The sequence below is a fragment of the Pseudophryne corroboree genome, chromosome 8 (assembly GCF_028390025.1).
Source record: "Pseudophryne corroboree isolate aPseCor3 chromosome 8, aPseCor3.hap2, whole genome shotgun sequence".
Classification (NCBI taxonomy): Eukaryota; Metazoa; Chordata; class Amphibia; order Anura; family Myobatrachidae; genus Pseudophryne; species Pseudophryne corroboree.
This window is the reverse complement of record NC_086451.1, coordinates 24,945,677-24,957,705: the sequence shown is the minus strand read 5'-3', so window position 1 is coordinate 24,957,705 and position 12,029 is coordinate 24,945,677. Positions and strand designations below refer to the sequence as shown.

Sequence of the window (12,029 nt, the reverse complement as noted above, 5' to 3'; positions counted from 1 at the left end):
TGGTATGGGACAGGTATGTAGAGGTGTAAATGATATGGGACAGGTATGTGGAGGTGTACATGATGTGGACAGGTATTTGGAGGTATACGTTATGTGGGACAGGTACAGGAAGATGTAAATGCAACATGAAATAAACCAACTTTTGCAAACTCGCATCCAATGTCTGCTCACCGCACAATACATACGTGTATCTCTATGCACACAATACATACGTGTATCTCTATGCACACAATACATACGTGTATCTCTATGCACACAATACATACGTGTATCTCTATGCACACAATACATACGTGTATCTCTACGCACACAATACATACGTGTATCTCTACGCACACAATACATACGTGTATCTCTACGCACACAATACATACGTGTATCTCTACGCACACAATACATACGTGTATCTCTACGCACACAATACATACGTGTATCTCTATGCGCACAATACAGACGTGTATCTCTACGCGCACAATACATACGTGTATCTCTACGCACACAATACAGACGTGTATCTCTACGCACACAATACAGACGTGTATCTCTACGCACACAATACATACGTGTATCTCTACGCACACAATACATACGTGTATCTCTATGCACACAATACATACGTGTATCTCTATGCACACAATATATCTCTATGCACACAATACATACGTGTATCTCTATGCACACAATATATCTCTATGCACACAATATAGGCCCTCATTCCGAGTTGTTCGCTCGCTAGCTGTTTTTAGCAGCCGTGCAAACGCTAAGCCGCCGCCCTCTGGGAGTGTATCTTAGCTTAGCAGAAGTGCGAACGAAAGGATCGCAGCGCGGCTACAAAAAAAGATTGTGCAGTTTGAGTAGCTCGAGACTTACTCCTAGCTAGCGATCACTTCAGACTGTTTAGTTCCTGTTTTGACGTCACAAACACGCCCTTCGTTCAGGCCAGCCACGCCTACGTTTTCCCAGCCACTCCTGCATTTTTATCTGACACGCCTGCGTTTTTACACACACTCCCCGAAAACGGTCAGTTACCTCCCAGAAACTCCCATTTCCTGTCAATCACTCTGCAGCCAGCAGTGCAACTGAAAAGCGTCGGTAGACCTTGTGTGAAACTACGTCGGCTTTTGTGAAAGTAAGTCATGCGTGCGCATTGCACACCACACGCATGTGCAGAAGTGCCGTTTTTCTGCCTGATCGCTGCACTGCGAAGCGAGCGAAAGCAGCTAGCGATCAACTCGGAATGAGGGCCACAGACGTGTATCTCTACGCACAAAATATATACGTGTATCTCTACGCACACAATACATACGTGTATCTCTACGCACACAATACATACGTGTATCTCTACGCACACAATACATACGTGTATCTCTACGCACACAATACATACGTGTATCTCTACGCACACAATACATACGTGTATCTCTAGGCACACAATACATACGTGTATCTCTACGCACACAATACATACGTGTATCTCTACGCACACAATACATACGTGTATCTCTATGCACACAATACATACGTGTATCTCTGTGCACACAATACATACGTGTATCTCTGTGCACACAATACATACGTGTATCTCTGTGCACACAATACATACGTGTATCTCTATGTCAGGGCCGTAACTACGTGTGTGCCAAGGGGGCTTGGCACACAGCGCAGTTGCCCTGGGGGCGCACGGCCAGCGGCATGTAATGAGTCAAATTGACTCATTACATGCCGCCTCTGAACTGCGCCGTGCGCCGCACTGTGAAGAGAGAAGACAGGAGCGCCGGGCAGCGGAGGAGGAGGGAGGGGGAGCAGAGAGCCGCAGCAGCGCTATTTGATTGGTAGTAAGCGCCGCTGCAGCATCCCCCTCTCCTTCTGTATTGGCTGCCTGGCGCTGCTGTGGATGCTGGGATGCATCCCAGCATCCACAGCAGCGCCAGGCAGCCAATACAGAAGGAGAGGGGGATGCTGCAGCGGCGCTTACTACCAATCAAATAGCGCTGCTGCGGCTCTCTGCTCCCCCTCCCTCCTCCTCCTTCTCACCTGCCTGCACCGAGAGGAAGCTGCACGAGGAGCCTGTCAGCGGGGAGAAGGTAAGTATGTCTCTCTCTCTCTCTCTCTCTCTCTCTCTCGGACACCGTCTGCCGCAATGTGTAAAAAGTGGTCCTGTCTGCCGCAATGTGTAAAAAGTGGTCCTGTCTGCCGCAATGTGTAAAAAGTGGTCCTGTCTGCCGCAATGTGTAAAAAGTGGTCCCGTCTGCCGCAATGTGTAAAAAGTGGTCCTGGCTGCCGCAATGTGTAAAAAGGGGTCCCATCTGCCGGAATGTGTAAAAAGTGGTCCTGGCTGCCGCAATGTGTAAAAAGGGGGACTGGCTGCCGTAATGTGTAAAAAGGGGTCCCGGCTGCCGCAATGTATAAAAAGTGGTCCTGTCTGCCGCAATGTGTAAAAAGTGGTCCTGGCTGCCGTAATGTGTAAAAAGGGGTCCCATCTGCCGCAATGTGTAAAAAGTGGTCCTGGCTGCCGTAATGTGTAAAAAGGGGGACTGGCTGCCGCAATGTGTAAAAAGGGGGATGCTGTCTGCTGTAATGTATAAAAGGGGCTCTACCTGGTGTAGTGGCGCTACTGTGCAGCATAATTTGAATAATGGAGACTACTGTGCACCGTAGTATGAATTGCTATTATTTTGTTGCCACGCCCCTTCCCGTGAAGCCACGCCCCTATATATTTTTTGCGTGCCTGCGGCGCGCACTGCGCCTATCTTGTACGGGGGGGGGGGGCGCCAATGTCGGTTCTTGCACACAGCGCTAAAATGCCTAGTTACGGCACTGCTCTATGTATAGATCTGTCCTTTTTTGCATCCTAGACACACTGTATAGAAACATCAACCCCTCCACTACAACCTTGCAGTGCTTTTCATTTTATTTCTACACCAATCAGAACGTAGCTTTCCCCAGACTAGTGGAAGTTAGAGAACGGCGGCATTTAGAGAGAGGAAATTGCTAATATGATCTAATATTCTTATTTGCACTTAGGCATTTCATTTACAGAATGCACAATAGCCTGTCCCCACAGCCAGGAACCTGCAAGGTCATTACGCTGCCTGTAATGAACTCAGTATCAGCGATCCGTCCACTTCTGCACTGACTGGCGCACCAGTGGGGGTGATATGGGCACCCTTGATATAATGATCTGACTGCTCAGAGAAAGGTTTACGGAAAGGGGACGCAGGCAGCTACTCCATTCCCCCTGATCAGCTGTCCTTCTAAATTACATTCAAGTGTATAATTGGCCTATTTATTAAACTAACACTGATTGCGGCGATAAGTGTTATTGTGCGCCGCTGCGATGATGACTATTAGACGTATTTCATTATGAGTATATCATCGTAGCGGCTAAGTGGTACTTAGCTGCCACGGTGCAAAGTATCCTGAGTGAGTTACTCGGAGCCGCCGTGGGAGGGGTGGGGGTGCTTTGAGAACTGGAAGCGGAGCTCCAGCTTCTTCCTTCTCTGCTTGTCCACAAAAAGTATGAATATATTAGTGTATACAATAGCAACGTTATATTATTTCTATCGTTTCCCTGACGGAGCAACCGCGGCAAATGGTGCTAAAGAATGGCACGCAGAATAAGCCCCTAAGTGTTAATTACGCCTATGGGGGTCATTCCGAGTTGATCGCTCGCTAGCTAGTTTTAGCAGCCGTGCAAACGCTATGTCGCCGCCCACAGGGGAGTGTATTTTAGCTTAGCAGAAGTGCGAACGCTTGTGCAGCCGAGCTCTGCAAAAACAGTTTGTGCAGTTTCTCAGTAGCTCAAACCCTACTCAGTGCTTGCGATCACTTCAGCCTATTCGTGTCCGGATTTGACGTCATACACCCGCCCAGCGAACGCCCAGCCACTCCTGCGTTTTTTCAGACACGCCTGCGTTTTTGTAAACACTCCCTGAAAACGGTCAGTTGACACCCAGAAACGCCCCCTTCCTGTCAATCTTCTTGCGGCCGTCAGTGCGACTGAAAACTTTGCTAGAACCTGTGCACAACAACAAATGCCTTTGTACCCGTACGTCGCGCGTGCGCATTGCGCTGCATGCGCAGAAATGCCGTTTTTTAGCCTGATTGCTGCGCTGCGAACAACGGCAGCTAGCGATCAACTCGGAATGACCCCCTATAATCTATCCCGTGAGCATTTTTCTCACGTTAATTAACAACATTTAATTAATGTGGCTGTGTACGGAGAAAACGCGTTTCTGAAAGCTCCTGCGTTCAGCTTTTGGTAAATAGCAGGGAATATTCACATTGTGGGTAAACTGCCATTTCCATATGATTTTCAGGAGGGGGGAGCAGTTATAAATTGGGCTAATCCCTGAGGCTAATAATCACTGTTAACGGGGATCCAGAATGGCCAATTAATGATCTCCCGAACATGCTACAATCACTAATATTCAACACAGAACACGTTGGAAAAAAATGCAACCTTTTATAACCATCAGTACAGTATTTGTTGTTATATGGAAGCTATGTACTAAGCCATGGAGAGAGATAAAGTACCAGCCAATCAGCTCCTAACTGCCATGTTACAGACTGTGGGGTCTATTTACTAAAAGCCTTGGACGGAGATAAAGGGGTCTATTCATGAAGCAGTGATAAGTGTGGAGAAGTGAGCCTGTGGAGAAGTTGCCCATGGCAACCAATCAGCTGCTCCGTACCATTGTATAGTATGCAAATTATAAATGTTACTTCAATGCTGATTGGTTGCCATGGGCAACTTCTCCACTGGCTCACTTATCCACACTTTTCACTGCTTCATGGATAGACCAGAAGTACCAACCAATCAGCTGTTATATGCCTGTGACATGGCAGTTAGGAGCTGATTGGCCAGCACTATATCTCCGTCCACTTTATCTCCATACAATTCTTAGTACATAGATCCCATGGTCATCCCAAACCAAAGAAAACATTGGACGATAGCTATATATTCAGCGTAACCAAGCCGTATACAAGGCTGTTAGTGCACCGGGAGTGTTTTTATAATGTTGACTTATAATTGCTGCATGCAACACGTCCCCTCGAGAAGCATCACAAAAGCCTGACGACATTTCCTGACTCATCCTACAGTAGAATTGTAACAGTAACCATGGCAATTGTCACGGGGAGGAATGGCATCACATGACTCACTCCCGGGACGCCATGGCAACAGCAAAAACTTTCCTGTCCTAGAAGAGATCACGTGACTCACCCCAGAGTTGTCATGGTGACAATGGTGTACCAGAAGGCAGCAGGAATGCTGGTGAACTTCGTCTTGCTCGTTCCCTTCTCTGCATAGAACATGACGGTGGCGAAGATGATGATGGCCATGGTGAGGGAGAAGAGGAGGAAGCCAAGCTCCGAGGCACAGCTCTTCAAGGTGTAGCCTAGGATGCGCAGTCCCTGGGAGTGTCGGGAGAACTTGAAGATCCGGAAGACGCGGAAAACGCGCAACGTGACAAAGGCACCACTCACATTCTCGTTGTCCGGCATGACCAGGCCAATGTAGTATGGCATTATGGCCACCACATCGATGATGCTCATAACGCTACGCATAAACTTACAACGACTTGGCGCTGCAAACAGGCGCATGAGGTACTCGAAGGTGAATATAAGGACACAGGCTGTATCCATGCAGGTAAAGGCTAGTACATACTTTTCCCCACACGGCAGCTCCTTGAGGCGCCCGGCGGGTGGGCGACAAGGCACCGTCTCCACCACATTTGCTATCACCGACACGGCAATGAAGAAACCGGTGACATAGTAGAAGACAAGGGCCATAGTGCTGGTGTGAGGGTTTTCAAAGGCTCTCCACAGTCGCTGACGGAAGGTACTGTCAGGGGGCAGAGAGGTATCGCCAGCAGTCTCCGCTTCCGTGTCCTCCGCCAGCCTCTCCAGGTTTTCTTTCTTGCGATCACGATATTCCTCTAGGCAGCAGTCTCCAATGATCTCAGGTATGATACCATAGAACGAGAGCTCCTCATCGAAGGCTTGGATGCACTCATGGCGAGGATAATGCAGCTTGCCTGTCCGGTAGAAGTTGAGAATGTGTCTAAACATCTCTGGATCGCGGTCGAAAAAGTATTCTTGCGTCTCTTGGTTGAAGAAGAATTCTTTCTCTGTGCTGCCCAACAGGGTGTCCGGGTACCTGTCCAACGTGTTCCTCCAAGTCTGGAACTTCCTCCCACTTACATTCACCACAAGGATCTCATCATTTCTCTTCCTTTTGTCATTTGGGGCCTTGGGCATGGGCCTCTTTGCAAGGGGAAGCCATCCCACCGCTGCTGCTCGAGCAAAGGGGAGCCACGTAGCCACTCCGGCCGCCATATTTAAATGGCTAAGTCTTCAATAGCCACAAGTCCAATGTGTTGGTCCAGAGTGTGACCATGAAAAGGTGGGCCTGCCACAAAACAATGTTCAACTATAATTCCACTCCAAGAAACCAAAGAAGGGAAGATTCGAAAAGATGACACCAAGACGTACGATGACTTCCAGGAGGCCACCTGTCCAGCTATGGAGCTCCCAGCTTCAGTAAAACCAGAACGGGGTGGGCAACGTGTGGGCTATGGCTACTGAGTAATACACGTAAAGGATGTACCCCACAGCTCCAGGGTAGAGCAGCATCCTTCAAGCCTACTTGTTGTCTCTGCGTCCGTTAACAATCTCGCTTTGCTTCTTGGATCCTCTGCCTGCATCCTGCGTTCTTCTCCCACACAATCTGTCCTCAGTCTGGCTTCCAGTATACTCTGTTCTGTTGGCAAATGTAGAAAATAAGTCACATATAAGATATGCAAAAGAGAGAGGAGAACCAACAATACGTCTTTCACACACCTTTATAAGGAGTCATAGGCATGTCTTACATTATAGTGTGTGTGTGTGTGTGTGTGTGTGTGTGTGTGTGTGTGTGTGTGTGTGTGTGTGTGTGTGTGTGTGTGTGTAAACTGTGCACATACATCACAGCAAAATAATCTATGTAGTATGACACCATGTATGTACAGCACAAACAATCTATATAAAATTATTGTGTGTGTGTGTGTGTGTGTGTGTGTGTGTGTGTGTGTGTGTGTGTGTGTGTGTGTGTGTGTGTGTGTGTGTGTGTGTATATAACCAGAAATCGTGGGTCTGCTTCCCAGGACACACTGACCTCTCCCCTCCTCCTAATACACAGACATCAGGACACACTGACCTCTCCCCTCCTCCTAATACACAGACACCAGGACACACTGACCTCTCCTCTCCTCCTAATACACAGACATCAGGACACACTGACCTCTCCTCTCCTCCTAATACACAGACATCAGGACACGGACCTCTCCCCTCCTCCTAATACACAGACATCAGGACACACTGACCTCTCCCCTCCTCCTAATGCACAGACATCAGGACACACTGATCTCTCCCCTCCTCCTAATACACAGACATCAGGACACACTGACCTCTCCCCTCCTCCTAATACACAGACATCAGGACACTGACCTCTCCCCTCCTCCTAATACACAGACATCAGGGGGCACTGACCTCTCCCCTCCTCCAAATACACAGACATCAGGACACACTGACCTCTCCCCTCCTCCTAATACACAGACATCAGGGGGCACTGACCTCTCCCCTCCTCCAAATACACAGACATCAGGACACACTGACCTCTCCCCTCCTCCTAATACACAGACATCAGGACACGCTGACCTCTCCCCCTCCTCCTAATACACAGACATCAGGACACACTGACCTCTCCCCTCCTCCTAATACATAGACATCAGGACACTGACCTCTCCCCTCCTCCTCCTAATACACAGACATCAGGACACGCTGACCTCTCCCCTCCTCCTAATACAGAGACATCAGGACACACTGACCTCTCCCCTCCTCCTAATACACAAACATCAGGACACGCTGACCTCTCCCCTCCTCCTAATACACAGACATCAGGGGGCACTGACCTCTCCCCTCCTCCTAATACACAGACATCAGGACACACTGACCTCTCCCCTCCTCCTAATACATAGAAATCAGGACACACTGACCTCTCCCCTCCTCCTAATACATAGAAATCAGGACACACTGACCAATCCCCTCCTCCTAATACATAGAAATCAGGACACACTGACCTCTCCCCTCCTCCTAATACACAGACATCAGGACACACTGACCTCTCCCCTCCTCCTAATACACAGACATCAGGACACACTGACCTCTCCCCTCCTCCTAATACATAGAAATCAGGACACACTGACCTCTCCCCTCCTCCTAATACACAGACATCAGGGGGCACTGACCTCTCCCCTCCTCCTAATACACAGACATCAGGACACGCTGACCTCTCCCCTCCTCCTAATACACAGACATCAGGACACGCTGACCTCTCCCCTCCTCCTAATACACAGACATCAGGACACGCTGACCTCTCCCCTCCCCTTAATAATACAGACATGAGGACACGCTGACCTCTCCTCTCCTCCTAATATACAGACATCAGGACACACTGACCTCTCCCCTCCTGCTAATATACAGACATCAGGACACACTGACCTCTCCCCTCTTCCTAATACACAGACACCAGGGGGCACTGACCTCTCCCCTCCTCCTAATACACAGACACCAGGGGGCACTGACCTCTCCCCTCCTCCTAATACACAGACATCAGGACACACTGACCTCTCCCCTCCTCCTAATACACAGACATCAGGACACACTGACCTCTCCCCTCCTCCTAATACACAGACACCAGGGGACACTGACCTCTCCCCTCCTCCTAATACACAGACATCAGGACACACTGACCTCTCCCCTCCTCCTAATACACAGACATCAGGACACACTGACCTCTCCCCTTCTCCTAATACACAGACACCAGGGGACACTGACCTCTCCCCTCCTCCTAATACACAGACATCAGGACACTGACCTTTCCCCTCCTCCTAATACACAGACATCAGGACAGGCTGACATCTCTCCTCCTCCTAATACACAGACATCAGGGGACACACTGACCTCTCCCCTCTTCCTAATACACAGACACCAGGGGACACTGACCTCTCCCCTCCCCCTAATACACAGACATCAGGACACTGACCTCTCTTCTCCTCCTAATACACAGACACCAGGGGACACTGACCTCTCCCCTCCTCCTAATACACAGACACCAGGGGACACTGACCTCTCCCCTCCTCCTAATACACAGACATCAGGACACACTGACCTCTCCCCTCCTCCTAATACACAGGCATCAGGACACACTGACCTCTCCCCTCTTCCTAATACACAGACACCAGGGGACACTGACCTCTCCCCTCCTCCTAATACCAGACATCAGGGCACTGACCTCTCTTCTCCTCCTAATACACAGACACCAGGGGACACTGACCTCTCTCCTCCTCCTAAAACACAGACATCAGGACACACTGACCTCTCCCCTCCTCCTAATACACAGACATCAGGGGGCACAGACCTCTCCCCTCCTCCTAATACACAGACATCAGGGCACTGACCTCTCCCCTCCTCCTAATACACAGACATCAGGACACGCTGACATCTCCCCTCCTCCTAATACACAGAAATCAGGGGACACTGACCTCTCCCCTCCTCCTAATACACAGATATCAGGACACACTGACCTCTCTCCTCCGCCTAAAACACAGACATCAGGACACAATGACCTCTCCCCTCCTCTAATAAACAGACATCAGGACACTGACCTCTCCCCTCCTCTTAATACACAGACATCAGGGGACACTAGCCTCTCCCCTCCTCCTAATACACAGACATCAGGATACTGACCTCTACACTCCTCCTAATACACAGACATCAGGACACACTGACCTCTCCCCTCCTGCTAATACACAGACACCAGGACACACTGACCTCTCCCCTCCTCCTAATACACAGACATCAGGGTACACTGACCTCTCCCCTCCTCCTAATACACAGACATCAGGACACGCTGACCTCTCCCCTCCTAATACACAGACATCAGGACACGCTGACCTCTCCCCTCCTCCAAATACACAGACACCAGGGGACACCGACCTCTCCCCTCCCCCTAATACACAGACATCAGGGGACACTGACCTCTCCTCTCCTCCTAATACACAGACATCAGGGGCCACTGACCTCTCCCCTCCTCCTAATACACAGACATCAGGGGACACTGACTTCTCCCCTCCTCCTAATACACAGACATCAGGGGACACTGACCTCTCCCCTCCCCCTAATACACAGACATCAGGGGACACTGACCTCTCCTCTCCTCCTAATACACAGACATCAGGGGCCACTGACCTCTCCCCTCCTCCTAATACACAGACATCAGGACACACTGACCTCTCCCCTCCTCCTAATACACAGACATCAGGACACGCTGACCTCTCCCCTCCTCCTAATACACAGACATCAGGGGACACTGACCTCTCCTCTCCTCCTAATACACAGACATCAGGGGCCACTGACCTCTCCCCTCCTCCTAATACACAGACATCAGGACACACTGACCTCTCCCCTCCTCCTAATACACAGACATCAGGACACGCTGACCTCTCCCCTCCTCCTAATACACAGACATCAGGGGACACTGACCTCTCCCCTCCCCCTAATACACAGACATCAGGGGACACTGACCTCTCCTCTCCTCCTAATACACAGACATCAGGGGCTACTGACCTCTCCCCTCCTCCTAATACACAGACATCAGGGGACACTGACTTCTCCCCTCCTCCTAATACACAGACATCAGGGGACACTGACCTCTCCCCTCCCCCTAATACACAGACATCAGGGGACACTGACCTCTCCTCTCCTCCTAATACACAGACATCAGGGGCCACTGACCTCTCCCCTCCTCCTAATACACAGACATCAGGACACACTGACCTCTCCCCTCCTCCTAATACACAGACATCAGGACACGCTGACCTCTCCCCTCCTCCTAATACACAGACATCAGGGGACACTGACCTCTCCCCTCCCCCTAATACACAGACATCAGGGGACACTGACCTCTCCTCTCCTCCTAATACACAGACATCAGGGGCCACTGACCTCTCCCCTCCTCCTAATACACAGACATCAGGACACACTGACCTCTCCCCTCCTCCTAATACACAGACATCAGGACACACTGACCTCTCCCCTCCTCCTAATACACAGACATCAGGACACACTGACCTCTCCCCTCCTCCTCATACACAGACATCAGGACACACTGACCTCTCCTCTCCTCCTAATACACAGACATCAGGGGCCACTGACCTCTCCCCTCCTCCTAATACACAGACATCAGGGGACACTGACCTCTTCCTCCTCCAATTACACATACATTAGGACATATATGCCTAGATGCCATAGGTACAGAGCAATTTAGGGTGAAACATTCCGCTACATGCATTGGACGTTACATTTATGTCAGGCGTGAGCAGGGTGAAGCATTAGGAAGACGGCGTACTGTAGTAAGAATCCAGGCGTGCGCAGCCCTATCTGAATAATCCCATTCCATCTCATCAAGCTGCTAACTAGGATCCGTCATCGGCTGGAAGTGATGTGATGAGGAGATGGACACAATGGGAGATTCTGTCACTCAGAGGCTGGGAGACCTCTCTCTGACAATCACTGATAGATGGAGAAGCAGGGAGAGTTATGTGTGAGGCTGCAAGGAAGGTTATTGGGATATAACGGGTGGAGTGTCTGTTCAGGGGCGCCCCCTGCTGTTCAGGGGCTATTTCCACTATACAAGACGACGTGATTCTGCGTAGCGGACAACGAGCTCATCCTATACTTCAAGTGCAACGGATCTGGTGACTTCTGATTGCTCTTTGGCGCAGTTTACACGATGGAGAAAAAAACATAAGACTCGCCATATCGTCACATGTAATAAGGGCAGTCATGCAATCCCCTTACTTCATCACCCAAGGCATATAGCATGGGATACAGGGGTTCCCTCTAACCGCCTGCTACTAACTCCGCCTACTGCGTAATAAGAAGTCGCTGCCACCACCAGGTTACTACCCCAGCACCTGGAGCCACTT

General features: G+C 50.0%; 1 protein-coding gene across 1 annotated transcript in view; it reads right to left on the bottom strand.

The window, feature by feature from the left end:
- The window catches only part of KCND1 (potassium voltage-gated channel subfamily D member 1), a 158,943-nt gene that overhangs the window by 128,651 nt on the left and 18,263 nt on the right, over positions 1-12,029 (bottom strand). The window contains exon 2 of the mRNA XM_063936085.1: positions 5,225-6,763. Coding sequence (XP_063792155.1) covers positions 5,225-6,339 — 1,115 coding nt within the window. The 5' untranslated portion in view covers positions 6,340-6,763. The remainder of the gene's footprint in view (positions 1-5,224; positions 6,764-12,029) is intronic.